Genomic DNA, 23905 nt, shown 5'->3' on the forward strand with positions numbered 1-23905 from the left:
AAGAAGATGCTATTGCTGTTTTGTTAGACCTTGATGTAGAGAAAGCGTTCGACAGAGTAAGGTGAGATTTTATGAGTAGGGCAATGGAAGCATTTGCATTTCGTGATACAATAATTAGGATATGTGAGGGATTGGATCCTAAAGTTAATGTGAGAGAGTTCCTCTCTGATACATTGTGTTTGAACATTGGAACCAGGCAGGGGTGTTCTCTTTACCCTTAGTTATTTGCATTATATTTAGAGCCACTAGCAAAAAATAAGGGACTCAGAAATTCAAGGATATAATTAGTATATTAATTAAGAAGAATTGGTGCTATTTGCAGACAATTTTTTGTACCAGATAAAACCAGAAAAGGTCATCTTAGTGTCCTGGAACATTCTGAGACAGTTTCATGTTTTTTAAGGATATAAAATTAATGACAAAACAAGTGCTATAGCTCTAAACTGTACCCAGACAGGGACTAGTTCAGCAATACTCATATTAAAAAGGATTATTTTATGGCTGCTAAAGATATGTGGAAAGAGACTAAACAAAAGGTAAAACAAAAAACTGAGAAACTGGAAGCTCTTGTTTATGGAGATGGATAGCAAGATACAGGCAGTGAAAATGTTTAGTTCCTCTTTAGTTTTATATACAAGTCGGACATATTTTTATCAACCAGAGGATAAATTGTGGACAGGAATTAATAAAGATTTGGATGTTTTTATCTGGGAGGGAAAGTGGGCTAGGATGAAGTGGGATAATGCCATTGGAAAAAAATGGAACTCCCTCCCCCCCAGTCTCACCATCATTTCCTCCCTAAACCTATTCAAAAAAAGACTAATTCACCATCTCAAATCACATTGGCTCTGCCAATGTGCAAGTCCAGATTAACTCTCCCTTAGTTAGTGAGCTCTTCCTTCTCAGGTCTAACCTTTTAAAATCCCAGATGACCACTCTCTCTTTCTTCTCCTTTCTTCTTCCTCTTTCTTCCCTTTCTTTCTTTCTTCCCCTTCTATCCCCCCCTCCCCTTGCACTCTAGTCATAAGTTTTTTTTTTTTCTTCTTCATGGTCAGACTAGAAAGAGAAAAAAGCATGTTGTATCCTGTGTCTGTCTTTTTTTTCCGCCTCAATAACTAGGGTAGTCTTTTTTATATACTTTATTGTATTTTTATCTTTTTGTTTAAACTACCAAAGAAAATAAATTGTTTTTCTTTAATTAGTATTTTTCCTACTGTTAATGTGGAGCTTTTCTCCCCGGGCCTCCGCTGAAAATGGACATGTATCCAGTCGGACCATCCCGGTCAACAAATGTAAAATAAAATAAATAAAATAAATAAATAAATAAGCTGATCCTTCTAATAGAACAAAGTGATTTAGGATTACCTGATCTGAAGGGATATTTTTGAGCTACATAGTTAAGTCATGTACATAACACAAACAGAATGCCATAATTAAGCAATAACAGATGAGTGGGTGTGGTATTAAGAAGATTTACCCATGGTTGGCATGGTTTGTTCCCAAAGGCAAACCCCGAGTGATTAAACAAAGCAAATCCTGGGTAAATCTTCAATACACCCACACCCACGAGTCAGTTATTACTATTGTACAGAGACATTAAGAAGGAAATTACTTTTCTTAAATGTCTTTGTATAACAGTACCATGGTGTTCCTCCACGTTTCTCCCATTCTTCCTCTTTGTTGATACACTGCAGGTTTGTTACCTTGCTTATACAGTACATCAGTGTTTTGGAAAGCAAGCAGTGGAGAAGGGAAGATTTTCAGTTTCATTTTTTTCATAATGTAAAGTCTGGACAGTTTAGTGGTATGATAGAGACCGGGCAAAATTACAAGGAAAATAGCCTATATTTCTTTAGTTTTGCAGAATTCTGTACCTGATTTTCCTTGTATTTTCTTTTCTCAAGAAATGTGTAAAGCCTTAAAAAAGGGGGACAAAAGTCCCTATTGTAAATGTTGCTCTTATAAACTTAGAAAGCTGCTAAAATAACAGGATTTATAATGGCATGCATTGACTGGTGGATATTCTGAAACTGAAATGTGTTGCCATTATTTAGTGAGTTTATTTCTCAGCTGGAAAACCACAAATTTTACAAGGGATGACCTAAAATATGAGGCAAAATTCAGGACTTTGTGAAAATCTGGACACTTGAGTATACTTCCATACCATTGTATAATTCACTGTAAAAAGGAATGATGATTAAGCAGGAGGGGAAATAAAGAAATAGAGACAATGGGATTTTAGAAGTAGAGCCTTAAAGAAAATAACAATGGTCATGCAGAATACTAAGCTGTAATGTGGCTCCTAGAAAACTAAGTGCAAAGATTTCTCATCTTCTCTTTGTCGACGATTTGAAACTGTATAGCTCATCAGATGAGGATGTGCTGAGAAAACAGAGCAGTGATCAAAAACCAATCGGTTTCAATAAATGTATTCAAGCCACAAAGAAAACGAACATAAAAACAATAGAACATAAACGCCTTAGCTTGTAACAATGCATTTTCATCCTATTAAATTAGACTTCATCAGATGACCAGTGCACTCGTATGTTTCTCATATTTATGTGAACACCAGTTAGCTAAAACCAATAAAAATACATTCTCCACATTTAAAATAACCAATAAATGTCATGTTAAAATCCTATTATTTAAATACACCCCACCTTATTTTCATTTACCCTTCCTTAAATATTTTCATATGTACAAATGTATTAAACACAATATTAAAAATCCTTTCTTATGTAAATATATACTAAAATGCCATGGTTTGAATGTATTAAAAACATTTAAAAAAAAGTGTCATTTACTCTGGTTTTAAAGTGGTAAAGATCCAGAAGGAATGAAATACAAATAAATGAGTATATTGCCATTTTGTGGTTGTTAAAATAAATTACATTCAAAGTTTAGCTGATCTTAATTTTAATAAAGGTAAAATTGAAACCGTATGTGCTGGCTCATGTTTTCTGAAAATTGAAACATAGTCATTCAATCCAGGGTAACTTCCTGCCTCCAGGGTCAATTGCCACCATAATTCCCTAAACTCTATTTTTTCTTCCCATGGGCCTCCCCTGATGTCTTGTTTGACTTGTTCCAAAACCAAAAAGGTAAATTTAGAATTCAAGCATACTTTTGAATGTTTAAACAGGGCATTAGTGTATTTACCTACTGTCATATCATACATATGTTCATGAATCCTTCTTTTTAACATTTTCAGTCTTTCCTACGTAGAAGGATTTACAAACTAAACAGATGGCTAAATAAACTAAACCCTTAGATTCACAATTGTAGTAGTTAAAACTAGTGATCCATCTCTTTCTACTTTCCAGGTAGTATCTATCCGTGTTCGTAATCTAATTACATTGAGTACAGCGACCACATTTATATGTGCCCACCTTGTTTTTATTATTATTCACCTGGTATTTATTCTCTAAAATAGTTCTAATACTTTGGGAGTTTTTATATACCACTTTATGTGGAATTTTGGATATATTTTCCAGATCCGTAATAGAAACAAATCTCTCCCACTCTTTTAAAAACATCTTCTTAATGTTATTGTTTGTTGCGTTGTACTCCAGAACCAATACTTGTTCGTAATTATCTCTAATATTTTCCTTATTGGTCTGTCTTCCTTTGTTTTGCTCACCATTATTTTGAATTGGTTTAAATGTATTAATTCTACCTTTTTCTACTTCCTCTCTTATATCTTTGATGAATTTTAGAGGGTAACCTCTTTCAAGAAACATTTTTTCCAGTAGGTCACATTCTACTACAAAATCTTTGTCTGCACTAGTCATATGGCACCCCCTCACAAACTGACCCTTCACTATATTTTTCTTACAATATAAGGGATGTGCACTATTATAGTGCAAAAAAGAATTACAAAAGGTGTCTTTTCTAAAAAATCTTTGTTTCAAATTTCTTATCTACCTTGTATATTTTTATATCTAGGTATTGCAAACTTTTGTTAGAAATCTTGTATGTGAATTTCAGAAAATTAGTAGTGTTATTCAAATACACCATAAACTCTTCAAAATTTTCTTTTCCTCCTATCCAAAAAATGACTATATCGTCCAAAAACCTGCAATATAATGTCCAGCAGTTTCTAAATTCTGTATTTTCAATGTATCTTTCTTCCCACTTAGCCAAAACTAAGTTGGCATAAGTCGGGGCACAAGCCGCCCCCATAGCTACCCCTTGAATCTGCTGGAAAAATTCACCGTTGAAATATAAAAAATTATTTTTTAAAACCATATCCATTAACCAAATATTTACTAGTTTTTCATTTTGCATTAATCCCTGGTCTTCGTAAATTATTTCTTCAAACATTTCCATACCGTCTTTATAAGGTATGGATGAAAATAAGTCTACAATGTCTATAGTTATAAATAGGTCATCATGGTATAAATCATTAGAAATTTCTTTCAAAAGGTCCCAGGAATCCTTTAATATAAAATCTCTTCCTTACCCATAAGCTTTTTAATTTTGTATCTACATATTTGGGTCTTAGGGGGCGGATCATTCTCACATTTGTGTGTTTTTGGGATACCAAATGTAGAAGGAATTATTGGCTTATCCACCTTTAAATGTCCGTATGTTTTGTAGTCTATAAGTTCCTCTTGTACCATATCCCATAAACCTGTATCAGCTTTGTAGTAGGCTGCATTCACCTCATTTTTTGAAACACTGGTGTATCTCGTGTCATCCCATAGTATCATGTTCATCTTACTTTCATATTGAATGTTGTCCATTATTACCACCCCATCGCCTTTATCAGGTTCTCAGCTTTTCTCAGCACATTTTCTATGGATTATTAGTCATATTTGGTGCTGTTTCTACTATTTTATTGGTTTCATCAGATGAGGAACTGAAAGCACAACTGCAAGTTGTCAAAACTTTTACAGATGATATAAGAATGTCATTTGGTTTAGGTAAATGTGCAAAAGCATCCTTTAAAGCAGGAAAACTGCAGCACCAAGGAAACGTCAGTTTGGGACAAGAATGTGATGTAAAAGAACATGAGCAAGAGGGATTGTATAAATATTTGGGAATTGATGAAGGATCAACAATAAAGCATGAACAAATGCAAATAAAACTTAGTAAGGAGTACTTCAGAAGACTTAAATTAATCCTGAAAACAGCTTTGACATCTAGGAACAAAATCCAAGCTGTAAACCATTTGCTCTTCCTGTCCTACTTACAGTTTTGGAGTGATTGACTGGCCCCAAAATGTGCTGGATAGATTAGGTAGGAAAACAAGAAGGATGCTTCATGCTCACCAAATGATTTATAAAAATCAGTGCATACCAAGTTTATATATTACCTGTTCCAAAGCAGGGATGGGCCTCCTTGAAAATTGATTACATGTATAGATCTGCAATCGTGGGATTCCACACATATCTGCTGACCTCACAGGACCCAAACGTAGTGAAAGTTTTGATACATGAGGAGAATAAATCTAAGATGACTTCCCTGCTTAAGCTAGCTGAATCATATCGGCGTCAAGCAGGAATGGAAATCAAACCACAAGTGGATAAAACTAGGCAGCAACTGAATGTGCCAAAAAACAAAAGAATATAAAGTGAAGGACCAGATGAGAAGGCAAGAAATGTGGAAAATGCATAAAAATAGTTGCAGGTATAGAAAACTTTTGGAAGAACCTCATGTTGATCAGGAATGAATGCAGGAATGGTTAAGGAGAGGTAAATTCAAACCAAGAGATGAAAGGTTAATATTGGCAGCACAAGACAGTGAGCTACGTACATGTTGGTTTACAAAGTCCATTGAGCATGTAGGAGAAACAGAAATGTAGGTTTTGTAAAACAGAATTGGAAACAGTTGCACACCTCATTGTTGGTTGCGACGTACTGATGGCAGAAGGACTGTATACTGAAAGGCATAATAATGTGTTGAGACTGTTGCACTGGGGTTGTGCAAATGTTGTGGTATTGAAGTGGCTGAAAAACACTGGAAACATGAGCCACAAAGCATCCTAGAAAATAATTAAGTCTACATCATATGGGATTGTCCATTACCAACAGTTCAAAAGATAGATGCTAGAAAACCAGATATAGTGATCCAAGAAAAGAAGACAAAAGTAGCATTGATCATTGAAATCCCTGCACCCAGTGACTACAGAGTCCTGCTTACAGAGAGACACGTCATAAAATATCAGGATTTGCAAGCAGAAACTAGAGCAATGTGGAAGAAAGATACCCAGATACTTCTGATAGTAGTAGGAGCAACAGGTCTTATAAAAAAGTCTGCAATCATATTTAGATATGCTACCAATACACATAACTCTGTATGAATTGCAGGAAGAGTCATTGCTGGGCATATTGCAGGTGCTGCAAAGAGCACTTTTGGCTGACATCAAAGAGTGAAACAGTACTAATTTTATGAACTTTAATCGTACTTTGACTTCGGAATGGGGTCCATTCCCGTCACTGTATTGGAAACCCAAAAGATTTGGAGAAATTAAAAAGGGAGAAATTATATTATATTCATGAAGTACCAGAAAGTTTTGTAACAAATAAGTTAATGTGAGAATGGAGGAAAAAGATTCTGACGATATGGATGGCTGCAATTAGGGATAGAGAGAATAGGCAAGAGGGGCTTGGAATTTACTGGAGAAAACTGGTAAAAGGAACAAAGGTACTGGGAGCAAATAACCAGAGAGGGAAAGCTAACAGAATGGGAAGAGGCCAAGAAAGCATTTGAACTGCAGGCTAGAGACTGCCTTCCCCATCAGGGACTGATTTCACAGTATAGGCAAAGAGAAAGGGATATGGCATTCCTGTGTAAAAGACTTGCTCTGGTAGAGTTTTAGTTGAATCTAGAGCAATAGCTGCTGTTTAAAGGGGGTTAATTATTTGAACATATAAAGTATTGCATGATAATTATAGGAATCAGTCAGAGGAGATTAGAAAAGATTGATGAGAGATTGGATAAGTAATTCACAAATAAACAATGGGAAGAGTCATATGTATGGCTTCCAAATATGCAACAAAGTCTAGAAAATTTAAGATTTTTGCTTGGAAATGTTTGCTTGGGGTTTAAAAATACCTTTGCAGACTCCAAAGAATTTTTCCTGTAGTAGATGGCAAATGTTGAAGGTGTGATGGGAAGAAAGAGGTACCTGGAAGTATATGTTTTGGGACTGTAATGAGTTGGCAGACTTTAAAAATTCCCTACAGAGTACTCTGTTAGAAATGTTTTATGACGAAATGGGTGTAACTTGGAAGATTATTTTTTTGAGCTGAGATACAGGATCTTAATTTCTTAGACATTGCCTTGCTAAGTTTAATTCTGGTGGCTAAGAAAAAAAATAATTACTAGAAAGTGGAAATCAAAAGTCTAAACCAACTGTATTTGAAGTAATGAATATTGTAACAGAGATAAAAGAACTGGAAGTGGGATCTTTAGAAAGGGGTACAAGAAAGCTACATAAAAAATGGGAATTGTGGGAACAATACATACAGAATGTTTTGGAGGAGTGAGGTTTAAGGTATGGCAAGAATCCTATCTCTCAACCTCTTGGAGCAATAAATCTGGACAAAACCATAAGTAAGTGGAACAAGTCACAAAAATAGGGACATTTTTTTAAATATTGCTCTTGCAAACTTGGAAAGTTGATAACAGGTTTGGCATTAGCATGAATTTTCTGTAGGGTATGAAACTGAAATGTCTGTCATTGTTTTCTAACTTCAATCTTTAATGATTTGCGAAAATTTGCCAGAAAACCGCAATTTTATGAAAAATGGACCAAAAATATGAGGCAAAAATCTGCACATTCTGCGAAAATCTGTGCAGTTGAGATGTGTGGTAGGAATTGAGCAATTTGTGCAATCCTGGATTGACGATTGTATAAAAGCATGTATGTGATGTATATGGTCTATATTATAACATCGAAGCTTCAGGTATTCGAATACCTAAAGCTGGACACCTAAATAGCGAAAGCTGAAAATCACGAACGGCCACTTCCACAAATTTTTTAACAGGGAAAAAATGTGCTTGCCCATTATGGGGAATTTGCCCTTTTCTCCTATGTAGAGCGATCTCGGAATTGTTATATTTAGTTAGGGGGGTGTGGTGGGTGAAGCACCCCCACTTGATTTGGTTTGAAAGTTTGTTTTTTTGTTTTGCGGCCAAGCAATGTCTTTCCCTGTGCGGAAGTGGCCATTCGTGGTTTTGAGATTTCGCTATTTACGTGTCAGGCTTGAATACCTGAAGCCTCGATATTATAATATAGACCCGATGTATAATGTTTGTAACTGTGAACACATTAACATGGTTTTTCATTTATATAAACATACGTTTGCCTGTTTTAAGTAGTAATTCAATAAAGCTGTTAAAAAAGACTTCCTAGTTTTTCAAAATGCAGTATTTTTTGTGTTGAGCACTGGTTGTATTCGTTGAGCCCCTAAGATGCATCCTTCCTCATCAAGATTGGAAAAGAATGCAGAAATTACCTGCACTACAGAGTCTGAGACAGTTATTGTCATTTCTGGACTGTCTTATTTGGTGTCGCATCAGCCCCAGTGTGTTTACTAATAATGTCTGTGGTGCACTTGTGTATACAGAGCACCACATTTTCCCGCTATGCAGATGACTCATTCATAGCTGCCTCTTCTGTGCCTCGCGTAGTGTTTGTGAGAGAGTCTCTGATTAAATTGTTCCATTTTTTGAATTAACATTGAAATCTGCTCAACTGCATGATGCACATTTCAGTCTTATAGGTTCCAGTTTGGACAGAAAGTTATTGTGAACATGAAACTCGTGGAAATAATTCACTGTTCAAAGTTCCTTCTCCCTTGCTGGTATCCTCCATAGCCACAGCTTGCAACTCTTTTAGAACAGGTTGAGTCTCTTGACAGCAGCCATCCCCATAGTTTCTCATGTTTAATTCTACTCAGTAGTTCTCCAGTGGACCCTTTGGATCAAATGATTTAGGAAAGTGAATACACTTAAGTATCTTATCCCAATTTCTCAAGTCCACAAGCATCATTTAACATGGTGGATCTATGCCAACAGTTCTTCCCTTGGCCGTCTCTTCCTTTGTAACTGTTACAGTAGATGCGTCTTCCTTGGGATGGGGACCCAGTCCAGAGTGTCTGGACATGATCAGAACTCTCCTTCATGTGAACATACTGGAATAGAGAGCAGTCCTTTTGATCTTTCAAGCATTTCAGGACTCCTTCATGCAGGTAGTACAGACAGACAACGAAGCAGTTGTAGATCAGCAAGCAAGGGAAAAATTAATCCTGCCCACTTTTCCAGGAAGCTGTAACAGTGTGGGAGTAGGCAGTGTCCAGCAACCATTTTCTTGTTGCTCTCCTTATCCCTGTGGAGTCCATTTCTTTGGCAGACAAGCTGAGCAGATGGTTTCTGCTACTCTACAAGTGGTCCCTTAGCATGTTGGTGACAATGAAGAGTTTCAATAAAGGGGAGAACCCTCCTGTGAACTCTCTACCTCACTGACCAACCCTAAATGCGAGGGTAACTTCCCCCTCCTCCTATTGTAATGGAGGCTCCCAAGGGAAACTTTAGTCCGCAAGTGATCACCTGGACTCCTGTTTGCTCCTAAAATTCCGGAGAACTAAAGCCGTCCTGTTATCTCCAGCAGATCTATTTCCCTCCTCTTCCTCATATTTTGGAGAACCCTGTATTGTTTTTTTTTGAGAGCACTTACTGACCCATTCATCTCTCAAGTCTAACCTAAACACCTACTGTTCATGGTTTACTGCATAGCTTTTTCACTGCTACTAGGTTGGTAATTCTCCTTTTTCTGAAAACAGCATATGGAAAACTTGAGAGAGATGCATTTGTTTTATGAAGAAAACTTGTAGGGATAAATGGATGCATTTTCAAGTGGTGTGTTATTCTTCAGTTAATGGATTTAACTGCCATGTCTAACTTCTGCCAAGGCCAAAGATTCTAATTCTTTAGATTTATTGAAAGTGTACAAGGCCTTCCTCATTGGCACATTTTTGTTGAGGCTTCTGCTTTGGGATCCATGCCTCCATGAGACTTGTAGCCCTTGACCCCTTGATGTTTGTGCAGTAGCTACAAGGTATTTCCTCAATACCTTTGCAAAGCACTGCAAACTCTAAATTCACTCCGGGGATCACATCAGTCACCCTGCTAGACAGGGGTCCAGAGAAGTAAATATTGTGGGAAGAAATAGCAGGGAATTGTTATGGCTAGTCTTGTATAAGGCCCTAGGGCCGATAGCCTAATACCAACCTATAAACCTATACATTTATAGCTATAATTATTGAGGGTCTCCGTTCTTGATGGTCCACATAGTAGGATAAGCTTGAAATTCTGTACTTCAGATTACTAAAAATACTTTTATCAAATATGAAAGTTATGTACTTATCATAGCAGTAAGGTTGAAGAGTGAGTGCACCCTTGGTAACTTCTGCAGCCATCTTCCATCACATTGTCCAGGAAGGTCTGGTGTATCTTTTTTTTTTTTTCTTTAGTTTGACTAACCTAACTGGAGAGCCAGTGTAAATGCAGTGCATTATGGGCAGAACAGGATCCAGCACTAGGAGACCTAAGCAGTAGCCTAGGGCTCGCTGGCTGGGAGGATGCCTGCTGGCCAGGGGGCTCCCACAACATTTACTATTTAATAAAAAATAAATTATATTTCTTCTTTAAAGGCATTCGTTCTTCCTTAAGAACGCAGTCTGCATCAGTGAGTCCCTGTGTGTGTTGACATGTACACGTCATGCTGTTGCTTTTTTCCCAGATCTGCATGCAGCATTTAAACTTAATGAACATTCCTGCTGCCATTTATGTCTTATCCTCCTACTTTCGCTTCTTCTTGTCCGTGCATGGAATTTATGCCTACTTATTTTTGACATGGAATTAAATACATGTGTCTGTGTGTTTACGTGTACGTGTGTACAAAATGCCCTAGTTAGGGATGGCAAGTAGAAATCGATAATGTCGAGCTGCCAGGTTAATTTGCTCAGGCTAAAACCCTCTACCTTAGTTACAAGAGACAATAGCCTGAAACCTCTACACCAATGACCAGATGACTGAAAGTGCATTTTCAAGGAATTGTGAGCTTCAAGGGAAGAGTTTATTGCTGCTCTTGCTAAGTCTGTTTTTAGTGTGCAACTGTTTTGTTTGCAAGTGATCATCACTGTTTGTGCTATACAGTTTGAAAGCAATGTTAGTAGCACAACAGGTAGCATAGTTGCTTTGGAGTGGTGCAGTCCTGAGTGTGTTGTTCTTTGGAAGGAATGCCTAGTAACCTGTTGTCAGTTTGCCATCCATTCCCTATTGCAATATTACCAGCTTACCATTTTTTTTTTTTTTTATGTAACATAAGCAATTTATTTATCAAGGGCAGCAGGCACTGAATTTGTAGATGAAACACGGAAATATGAACTTGTTTGCTAGAAGCAAACAATTATTATTTACAGATCTCTTTAATGTATAATTATTGAGATGACTTTTACTTCTACAGAAAATGTGCATATTGACTAATAGAGAGTGGCCTTATACAGTTAATGTTCTGAAATGGGCAGTGTTGTCATTACTGGTTTATACGTTTTGTTTCATAGCTTACTGGAAAAATGTTCAAAACTACCAAATTTAAAACCCACACTAACAAGTAGTGCTGTATTATGCAAGGAATATAATTTAATACAATCAGGAAGGTGACTCAAAGAATGCATGCATGTCTGAGTGGTCTTAAATATCTGTGCAAGGGGCCTATGGTTTGAAAGTAGCTCAGATGTAAACTTTATCCACCACAGCTTATTTGCATTCTCTTTGAATGTGGGTGTCAGTGACATTTTAATAAATGTGAGTTTCAAGAGCAGAGAAGTTTACTGTTAATGCCAAGCCTGCTTTCATTGTGAGACTGTATTGTTTTGTTTAGCAACTGTCTCAGTGTTTGCACTATAAAATGTGAAATAAAAGTTTTCAATTAAATCCAAATAGCTGTAATCATTATAGAAGTAAAGAAGAAAATAGTCTGCACACTGACAGGTTTAAACAGTGTTTATGGTAACTGGGGAGAAAAAAGCCAAGTAATAGGACTCTGGAATGGCTGGGGGGGCTGAGAGGCTGTGGTGTGTGCAGGGGGCCCCTATCCATTACCCTGCCTAGGGCCCCATTTGACCATCATCTGACTTTGGTTAGGGGGGTACGGTGATGTACTTAAAGCCTAGGAAAATTTGATTTCCTGAGTGGTCCAAATGTGTATTTTTTCATCTTACAACTTAACCAAGAGTAAATTCACTCTTATAGTACGTGTGTGACTTTTATATCTTGGGGTGTATACAGAATGCCGTGGATTTGCGCATTTCGCTTAGTCCAAGTGCTGCAGTTTGAGATTTTAACAGCCAAGAAAAAAAGGCATTACCAGGATGTTCTGACTTGCTTAACACACTTCTGAGGACCCTGCCGAAAATCAGCTGATATAATTAATATATATGTATTTTTTGGTCCTAGGTTTTAAGGCCATACAACAGGAGTGAGTGAGTCTGCAAAACTGCTGGTTTCCAGTTTTCCATCTAGAGGATGATTATCAGTAGTGTAAGCCAAATGACGTATCATTAGGTGATCTGTCAGTCGTGAAATGAAAAAAATTGCTTAGGCTTGGAGTATAGTGCACCACATCCATTGTGGGGGGAATCCAGTCTCAGGATATGTTTGGCCACCCTTAGTATGGATATTGCTGAGAAAAAGAGGCAACATGCTTTTATCAGTGTAATCATTTTCTGTTTTTCTGCTTGTTTGTTTCAGGAGGCTATCATTCAAATCATGAAAATGAGAAAGAAAATAACCAATGCACAGCTGCAAACTGAACTGGTAGAAATTTTGAAAAATATGTTTTTGCCACAGAAGAAAATGATCAAGGAGCAAATTGAGTGGCTTATAGAACATAAATACATCCGAAGAGATGAGTCGGACATCAACACATTTATATATATGGCATAGTGAGGAAAGTGAGGAAAACGTAAAGGTTACATGTAATGGGCAGCGTGGAAGTGTATAGCAGTCTTTGCTGGAGAAGGACGTGATTTTTGACTGTTCCGTTGCATACATATAAAACAAATCCCTGCCTTACCTTGCAAGGAAGGATTGCATTTTGCCAATTTCATTCATCTAGCATGGTGGTACTAGCCATCATGTTGCTCACTTTCAACAGCATGCTGTTTTGTGGGAATATTGCATACATCACGATTCTGTTTGCTTTTAATGTAGACATTTGAGTTCCACCTCCTTTGCTCCTGCCACGAAGATTGCAGGTTCCTTCTTTGCCTAATGTGTCTATATCAAAAACAGATCTTCATGCACTGGGAAACTGCTATTAGTTTTGTACAGAACATGTAATTAGGACTAGCACTTTCACTTTGTGTTTTGGATCAACCAAGAGAAATGTACAGTGGTAATCATGGTGATCCAGCACGTCACTTTGAGTCATACACTTGAAGACTTTTTTTTTTAATATATACAGCTGTCTGAGTTTGGATATCCCAAGGAATGCTTCAACATAGCAGTGGGATTTTAATGTATATGGAAAGTATTTGGTTTGTGAATAAATAGCTTGAAGTCATAACCATAACTTTTCATACCTCTTGTAAAGTTTTGGTAGGCTCTAACCATTCCTTATAAATCAGGGCAAAAATAACCCCCTTTTAAAAGAAGCTGCCATTGTATAGTTTGCATTGCAGAAGTGAGGGAAGCAGATGACAAAACTGACTGTGGACTGTCCTCTTGCTGCTGAGCAACAAAGGTAAAACAGAATTAGGAAATTAAAATGTGTGGTAGAGAAGTCTGATCGTGTAATCATGTTATTCCTAATACAGGTGTTGCATAGAGAGGCATTGAGTAAGACCTGCCAGAAGTGTAATCTGTATGGATACCACCTTGTAACTGGCGCATGTTGTTTGAGAGGAATACTGTCATGCAGACAACAAGGAATTTCCTTTTACTTAATTACGCAATTCCTTTATTATGGGTGTTTGACACCTGCATAAGCCTGTTTAGCAGTTTAATTTGAATTATTACATGACAGCACTTAACCTGCATTAACATTAATGAAAGACCAACTTAACCTCCAGACCTTAACCAGTTTCGGGTGTTATGGATAGATAAAAAAGTGTAAGAAATGTACTGTTTTGCAACGTTGTAATTACCCATCTTTTTTTTTCAAGTACGAAGCCCAGCTAACTGGTGCTGTTGAGTGTTTTTGCTGGCTGTATCAGCCTGTTTTTTTTTGGATTAAACACTGAAATATGTTGGGGAATTACTATTTGTGAAGTTGGTCATATTAACTCAGCTTTTACAATTGTCACACACATTTGAATTTTTTTAGTACCAAATACAATATTTTTTCAGGGCTGTTGCTCTTGTGAAGTATTAGGGCATGTCTGGAAAGCAAAATCCATTACATGTGCCAGTCTTGAATGTCTATGAATTTCTTTCTGCGTATGTAGTATACGTTAAAATGAGATTAAATAGTGTGGATTTTTTCCTGTTTGGATCTGCCCACTTCATTTCTAACTTGCAGCCCTAATTTTGTACTGTGAAGAGTGGTAGAGTCAAAAGTTTGCTCATCAGCAGTTAAATACCCAAGTCCAATTAACTGCTGGGTTTGTTGTACTTAGCACATCACGTGAGTGCACAACCCTATTGATTGCAAAATAAGAATGTCAAATATTAATATTTTCAAATGTACTGTAAGATTTAATTCACATTAGTGATAATCTAAAAATGTTTTACAACCTAAGGAAATGTTAAAGGAAGTTACGTACCTTCCTAACAGGTACGGTTTCTCATCTACAAAGACCCTCCCAGTAGGGTAAACTCTTTGCCATGTTGGTGCATGATACAGAATGCTTCATTTGTAAGAATACTTTTGTTTTACAGACAGGGTACAGATTAATGTTTGAACATGTGTTTCATAGTTGAAAAGTTGTAGTTCAGTTGCACAAGTAAGCCACCAGCATTTTGCTTATGTTGCAGTATAGCTTCTTAAGTGGAATTTGTTGCATACTTTGTTTTACTAACTTGACCTTAACTGCCATTATTCACAGAGCAAGGAGAGATTACTTGGATGCTTCAGAAACGAAGAACAAGGTAGCCTTCACAAAGTATCTTCTGAAATGCAGCAGACAGCCATGCACTTTTAAAAGCTATATTTTTAGCTTTTGGTATATTACATACCTTTGTAGACATAGTGAAAGAGATGCTACATCGTATAAAATGGCATTTATTTTCATATAATGTATTTTAAGTCAATTACCCTACTGGTTTGCCCAGGAAAGTTGGTTATTTTACAGAGTATAGACCACACCTTTTTGCTGTATGGGTTTCATAAACAGTTCTGTAAGTTTGTACAAAAAATATTTGTACTGTTTTCATGTCCCAACAGTTTCATGGCAAAAGTATAATTTTAAATTAAAGTTATGAAGTCTTCCATTCCTTTGTGTCAAAATAATTAATTTGTGTACATTTCCATATGCATCTCAGTACATCTGGTAACAGTATAGTGATATTCAACACACTACTCTAAAAAAAAAAAAAAAAAAATTAAAGCAAAAAAGTTGTTGCAGCACTTTGTCTTCACAAAAAATATTTCCCTTTTTACAATTTTTAGATTGAAATTCGTAGGACATATTAAGTATTTTGCATTAGTTTTGAAAGATGTTTCTTAAATCTGTGGGATGCACACATCAGTATAGGCAGGCTGATGCTGGAATTTTACATTTTTTGTCAATTAGTCACACTTTTACAGATTCATCCTAGGTCGTATATCTCTGCAGTTATGAATTACCTAGTTTATGTAAGCTTTACAGCAGTGTGCACTATAAGTACCTTGAATTCAAGCAAACTTGAATTCTAAGGTCTTGTGTTTTATCTACTTTATGGTATTTACAGTTTGAATGTGTGCACTACATAATAGCATTATAATGCTGTGCAGTTTATGATCGGAAGCATTCTGTATAGCAGCCCATCTAAATAATTTTGATGTATTGCTTTATTATTATTTTTTTAATTTAAGTGGTATAATTTATTTTGTTGCAAAATAAAAAAAAAATGTAATGGCCTAAGTGTTTTAACTTTTTAGTGGATTTTTGTTGTCCATGTTGTAGAAACATAGTTGATCATTTTTTTTCATTCTTGAGTATGACTGCTTCTCACCCTTGAAGAAAACACACATTAGTGCAGAGCATGTACAGGTACATAGAACCACTACGTTTCTTAAAATGTCTTCTGAATTTTTAAACATAATTTCATTATGTTGTATTTTAAGCTGTTTTTGTTATCCAGTTGTATATCTTGGTGTTGTTCTACCCATACTTTACCACAGGTGGCCGTCTACTAGATACATTTCCAGCAGTTTATCGTTTTCATCCACTGTTTGCTTAATACTCATTACCACATTTGTAGTCATCTTCATTGTTTCTTAGCAGATGCTATTACTGGCTGTTTCATTTCCTATTAGGCTGTGGATGCTTTTATTATTGTAACTTATGAGGGGAAAGTGGTTTAATTCAGTATGTTGATATGACTGCTGGCTCATCCTGCAGGATTTATAAATGTGTTTGAGGTATCAACTGTCACTTGGCCTTCAGTCCTAGTGCACCTGCTGTGTTAAGCAGATGGATTCCCTTTTGAGCGCAAGACGATATGGTCCTAGGTTGTGGCCACTGCTGGGAGTCTGACATCTTTTATTTCTTTGGCATATTGATGTTGGCAATGATAAGTTTGCAGTATTTTGTATTATACTTATTTCATTCATTCTCATGTCCATTTAGACCATTTCAGAGTCACAGGGAAACCAGAGGCTGTCCTGGCACTTAGTGAGTGGAAGACCAGGAAGCTAATCCTGAACAAAGCCTTAGCCTGTCATGCCACATACTTATGCAGGCATGTGTGTGTGTGTCCACGTATACACACACAAACACACACACACACACACACACACACACACACACACACACACACACACACACACACGCGCGCGCGCGCACCATGCAGTGGACACTTTAAAGGCTCACCAGTTAAAGCCACATCCAGAGAGGATATACAGAAACAACACAGAGAGCACCTCATCTGAGTGCAGAACTGGAGTATGGGGCAGCAGCATCACTGTGCTGCTGTGTTACCCAGTTATTGCTAATTTATATATATCCATCTAGCCTAAAAATAGACCCTCTAGGAATTGGCTGTAATGAAAACTTATCTGATGTACTAATGAAGTGTTTCTTATTTACTACCTGTGATACTTTATCGTAAATTTATCTACATACTTGGAATGTCATTAAAACCTATGAAATTCCCTTAAATATGCCTTCAAATCCAAATCAGCACATTTTTCAAGCAGGGGAAAAAGAATGAAGAAAATGGAAAATGCAGCCTTTTCTTCCCATTTTAAAAAGTGCTAATTTGGGTTTGAAGGTTGCCTTAAGTAGGTTATTTTCTGGGTTGTGTACGTGCCTCTGTTTATCTTGTGCAGTGTGTGAACTTTTAGTTTAGATAGTTCCGAGTAGTGTAAGTAGGGTTTCAGTCAGTTCTGTGTCACTGTGGACTACAGTGTACACGTTTACAAAACTAGTTACAGGTCCTATTCAAATGTTAGTAGTTCCACTTTTGTAATGCTCACAGGACAAAGTAGCAGTACAGCCCAAACAAGAAAAAAAGGGGGGGGGGTCACCACAGGTTTTTTAGACTCAAAAAAGGATGGATGGTAGAAACCTATTATGAAACTTAGAAAGATGAATCAGTTTATTAAAATTAAAGGTTCAAGATGTTGACACTACATACTGTACTTCCTGTATTGGTAGATAACTTTCTAGTAGCCTTGGACATGCAGGATGCTTACTTTCAAGGCAGTATCCACAAATCTTGCAGACTTTTCTTGAGATTATGGTATTTGAAATAAAATGTCTTTAGAGAGAACTTAAAAGCCTGAAAATGTTATAAATAAATAAAGATGGGGTTATAAGAACAGAAAATGTGTTTATAGAACAAAATATGACTGAGCAAATATTTGAGTACAGATGGCATAATATGGAACAACACAATGAAGTTAATTTTTTTATAGATTGTAATCCAGACAATTACATTCAATTAAATAGGGATTTGGAAACACATGTCATGGTGGAAAATATTACAGCTGATGGTGATAATGTTATTAATACTGCTGAACATGTTTTTTTAAGTAATCCTATTATAGTGACCAATGAGAATCAAGATTTTAAAGTGTTTAATTATTCCACTTTAATTATTAGTGGAAAACATGTAAATTTGTTTTCAAAAGGGTTTAACTTTGTCCCTTGTAAAAAAGGTAGTCTAGTGGAATTGATACTAGACTTAAAATTATTTACACGAAAATTAAATTTAAAAGTATTTTTTTCAGAACAAAATGGATGGCCAAAATGAACAACGTAACAATTTTACAAAACCTAGTTTATTTAATCCGCCCATGAATGAAGATATAGCTATGTTTGAAAAAATAAGTGAATATGATGTAAGAATGTTTCATAAAACATATAAAAATAAAATATATTCAAACATGACAAATGAGGAACAACTTCTTTTTAAAGAAATAAGTAATAATATGAATATAAGGATTATGAGGCCAGATAAAGGCAATGGTATGGTCATCATTGATAATAATGATTATAGTACATATATAACTAATATGTTATTGGGTGATACTTATGTGGAAGTGAGTAAAAATCAAGTTAATATAGCCTTTAAGAGAATAGATATATTATTGGATGATATGTTATATCAAGGTGAAATATCTGAGAAAGAACATGAATATTTACACAATGAATATCCAGTAATAAGTGGTATCTTTGGTATTCCAAAGATACACAAGGGCCTTAATAATCTTCAGTTTCGACCCATCGTAGATGGGAAAAGAAGTAAAACATGTTATATAAGTCATTATTTAGACTATTTTTTCAAGGAGAGTATGACACGATTCACTTATATCACTAAGGATTCATGGGACTTTTTAAGTAGACTTAAAGAAATTAAAATGGAAAGTGAATATAGTTTTGTAACAATTGATGTCTGCAACCTTTTTACAAGTATTCCTAATGACATTGGTTTAATATGGCTCGAAGAACAATTGTTTGAGACACATTTATATGAGCAGGAAAAAATTAATACATTAATTAATCTGATGGAAATTGTTCTAAATAATAATGTTTTATTTTTTGAAGGGTGTTATTACCAGCAAACAAGTGGAATAGCAATGGGGGCACCATGTGCCCCCATGTATGCCAATTTAATTATGAGTTACTGGGAAAATAATTATCTGTTTCAATCGGAGTACTATCAATATATTAGGATGTATACCAGATATATTGATGACATCTTTATTATTTGGAATCATGATAGAAAAACGTTAGAATCTTTTTTGGAATATATCAACACAACTGTTAGATTTTTAAAATTTACTTATCAGATTAGTAATGATGACATTACGTATTTGGATGTGAATATTATATATAATAGAGAAACAAAGAGTTTAAAAACAAAAATTCATAGGAAATCAACATTTTCAAATGCGTATTTGCATTTTAATAGCTGGCACCCTGACCATCAGAAAAAAGCCATTGTAAAAGGGCAGATGGTCAGGGCTGCCAGAATGGTAAGCGATGAGCAGGATTTTCTAGATGAATTACAATATATAATAAAACTCTTTATAAATAGGGGTTATCCTAAACAGTTTTGTGAGAATATATATAATGAAGTGAAAGAAAAGAGTAAAAATGGTATATATATGGCAATACTAAAATCTGGAATTTTAAATCAAATGAATATTACAAGTACATCCAGGATTGAAAACAAATATAATAATGTTCCTTTATCTATAACTACCTATAACGATTCGTATAAGAACATAGAATCAATAGTGAGAAAGAATTGGAACATGCTGGTAAATGAAAGAACTTGGAAACAATTTTTCAGGGATCAATAAAATTTGTTTATAGAAAAAGTCCATCATTTAAAAATTTATTTGAACATAAAGAAAGGATGGATAAATATAATAATAGGATTAAAGGAAATTTTAAATGTGGAAAATGTACTGTATGTAGCCATATACAATGTACAGGTATTGATGTAATTGTAAACGGTTGCAGAATTAAAATAAATGGGCATTATAATTGTTATACATCGAATGTTGTATATTTGGCCTTATGTCAACAATGCAAAGCTTTTTATGTAGGAAAAACTAATAGGCATTTTAGAGAACAGATAAAAGAACATCTTTTAGATATACAACACCTTAAAACAACAAATGCTTTGGCCAGGCATGTTATTGATAATGTACATCATAAATTTATGTTTTGTGTTATTAATCAAATAAAATATGATCAGCAAGGGAAAATCATTAAATATCATTTAGATATGGAAGAGTTAAGATGGCAACTCCAATTGAATTCATACAATCCACCAGGGTTGAATGAATATTTAACGATTATGCCATTATTAAGAATAAATAAATTAAATGGCACATAAAATTTACATGTGGGTTTATCATTATACAACATTTAGCATTGTGATTGTTGATTGATTGAATAGGTGACATAGTAGTGGATGTTGTAGTAGGTCACTATTATTTGATATATACATATATAATTAGTTCAAATATGTTTAACATAGTTATATGAAAATAAAAGTGTATAAATTTATATTATTTGTATTGTGTAATTTATATTATAATTATGTAAACATGTTTTAATAATTGAGCTAATTAAATAAACATTATATATTATCATTATTAATATATATCAATTTAGGATTATATTTGATGTAATATTTTTAAAAGGTAATAAGATATGTTTTGTTTAGTTATATTAGTTTTAATTATATGTAGAAGTACCACCATGACTTGTTAGCAAATATTAGGTAGTAACTGCAATTATATTGTTGCATATACATAAATATATATGTTTATGTAAAGTAACATATATTTGCAATGTTTTAGGATATGCTTAAGTTTTTAAATGTAAATAAGTTACATAATTAATTGATGTTTTTGGAGCAGATTTTAATATAAACAACTATTTTATAAGTCAAAGTTGGTGTCCCTTTAAGGAATGAAGTAATTAACAGAATGGAAAAAGGGAATTGATATCAATTAAGCAATTTACAACATTTAAAACAGTATATAAATGTGGTGGAAAAACTGTTGTTTGTATTCTGATGAAGTTCGTAGGAATGAACAAAACCTAGGTAAATAAAGGATTTTCAGTGTGGTACGTTGTGGTTGTGTTCCAGAAATCAATTGCAGTTTTGCCTAGCAGTCAAGGTTTCATCTTGTAATTAGCTGTTATCATCTCCTTATTGGCGTTGCTTCCATCTCGCTGTCCAGGGAGAGAATGTTAGGGAATCCGTTACCTAATTGGATTACAGATTCCAAAGATGTGGATCTTGATAACCAAAAGATTGATTTCCATTACACATCACACAGAACCTTTAACAACCCATTGGAAGTTGAGTGTAGAGTTCACGTTTCCCAGCACCGGGTCAAAAGATGTTCCTTATTAGAACACAGTTGCAGTATTGCTGACTGTTGGGAAGTAACCTTCCAAGGATACCATACATCTGGCCAGTTAAAATATTGGGCACCTTCCTCTTGTGCCATATATCTAACCTACAATCTATGCATGAAACCACATGCAGGTACATAAGGGATATACGAGTGTGAGAAATCCCAATCCCTCTGGACCACATGCTCCAGAGACCTCAACCTCATTACCACAATCAACAGAACATGCTGAAGAGACAGGTTCCTCACCCAGAGACTGCCCATGCTCTGGAATAGACTTCCCATACATGTCAAGCAGAGCACCTCTCTGTCCCTCTTCAAGAGAAATCTTGATGAGTGGATGGGTAATAGAAAGTTCACCACTGGGATCACTCCAGTGGCTCTACTTGATAGAGGCACTGGGAACTAACATCGGGTGGCATAATGCTAGGGCACTTCTAAGGGCTAGGCTTGTAAAGGCTCCAGGGCTGTTAGCCTTGTACACACCTATGAACCTATGGAAATCCTCAGAACTTTCTTGACTCCAGTCCATGAAAGAAAACATTTGGTCTGTCAAACGAAGGGACTGTGCCAGTTTCATTCATGTGGGCAGATAAGTATCCCTGTTGGGGGTCCTTCCTGTTTTCATTAATCTTTTTGACTAAAAACTGCTGAGTTTCATGCCATCTAGGACAAGCGAGTCTGGCTGGCTGGACCCCTTTAAAGATAACCATGCTAAGTATAGTATTTTGGTTGAGACCTAACTACAATTATAGGGATTGCTCTACCTGTAAGTCCTTTGTCCCAAAAACTATTAGAAGATATTTAGCTTCTCTAAACATATACCTTGAAAACAAACTGCTTAAGGTGTTAGCAAGAGGGAAGGTGACCTCCAAGTCTTCACTCTTGGACATCCTTCAGCAAGGACCTAAAAAGCTTGAGAAGCAGATGAAGTCAATGGTTTTTGTTTGGTCAAGGTCTGACAAGTTTGTTGAGGCATATAATAAGCCTGCAGACTACCCAATGACTACTCCTGCTTCTGCTGTTGAGACCCTTCTGTAGGACAATAAGGAACAGATTCCGGCATGTCTCTCCCAACCAGATGGCCATGAAAAAGGACTCTCTGCGAGTTATTCTGAGGGTCGGGGCGGGTATACCACAGACTCTTGTCAGAGAAGTGCCAGGCACCCTTGTGGAGCTTCTCCTTGCTAAATATTAATATTAGAAGTATCAAAAATAAAATACCTGAACTCCAGGACACAATAGCACACTACTCCCCAGACATAGTTGCTTTAACAGAAACCTGGCTAAATAAAAACATAGCTAACTCAGACGTTCTCCCTTCTGGCTACAATATCATTAGACAAGACAGACCACTTCGTAAAGGGGGTGGAACTGCCTTACTGTACAAGTCAAACGTAACTGTCTGTCAAATACCAAACTCCTACCCCAATAATTGGGACATACTTATCTCACAACTTCAACTTCACCCTAAAAAGGTCATCACCACAATTGTGATCTATATTCCACCTGGTAATACACCTGCTAGCCTTGAAGACTTCTTATCCTGGTGTTCTTCTACATACTCACAAGAAACCCTTATTCTGGGGGACTTCAACCTAGATTGGTTCACCTGTATATCAGAACCACCAAGTAATCTAATAAATTTCCATGGCTACCAGCAGCTAATCCAGATTCCAACTAGATGTGATAAAAAATCTAAAAGGGAATCCATCCTTGACTGGGTCCTAACTAACAACCCCACATTGTACCCTCACACAGGCAGTCTCCCAGACACCTTAAGTGACCACAACATAATCTACTTTATACGTAGTAGAACAAGCATATGCAAAACCACTAACTATATATCCACTAGAAACACACAAACATTCTCTCCTGAGGTCCTCAACACTTTACTTTGTAACTGACTGGACCCCCCCCTAAAAACCCTCCCACTTGACCAGGCTGTAGCATATTTCAACAAAACATTTCTACAACACTTAGACACTGTCACTCCATTGCGCAAAATCAAGGTTAGAACCTCTACAAACCCCTGGCTCAGTAAAGAAACCAAACAAATCCTCAAGTCCAGAGACACTGCCTGGCTTTACTATCAAAAAAACAAAGGAACACAAAGCCTAACTAAGCACCAAGAACTGCGCAACCGTGCAAAAAAATGCATTAGGCTGGACAAAAAATCCTACTACACAACATTACAAACTAAATACCAACACAACCCCAAAAAATTTTGGAAAAATGTAAACCAGCTACTAAAATCCACCCAAAAAGCTACCCCCAAACCAACCACCCCTGACACTAAAGTTCCCATCGAAACACAATTCAACTCCCACTTTGTGAACTCAATTCTATCCTTAGTATCACAGG

At 35.9% G+C, this 23905-nt stretch overlaps 1 protein-coding gene across 3 annotated transcripts in view; it reads left to right on the plus strand.

Moving 5' to 3' along the window:
- CUL5 (cullin 5) overlaps positions 1-15444 on the plus strand; it is a 2346971-nt gene extending 2331527 nt beyond the window's left edge. For all 3 annotated transcript variants that reach the window (XM_044072614.1, XM_044072615.1, XM_044072616.1), the window contains exon 19: positions 12763-15444. In XM_044072614.1, the coding sequence (XP_043928549.1) occupies positions 12763-12957 (195 nt within the window). In that variant the 3' untranslated portion in view covers positions 12958-15444. The remainder of the gene's footprint in view (positions 1-12762) is intronic.
- The last annotated feature ends 8461 nt before the right edge of the window (positions 15445-23905 follow it).

This window comes from Protopterus annectens, chromosome 5.part0 (assembly GCF_019279795.1).
Source record: "Protopterus annectens isolate FY-2018-M chromosome 5.part0, PAN1.0, whole genome shotgun sequence".
Classification (NCBI taxonomy): domain Eukaryota; kingdom Metazoa; phylum Chordata; order Ceratodontiformes; family Protopteridae; genus Protopterus; species Protopterus annectens.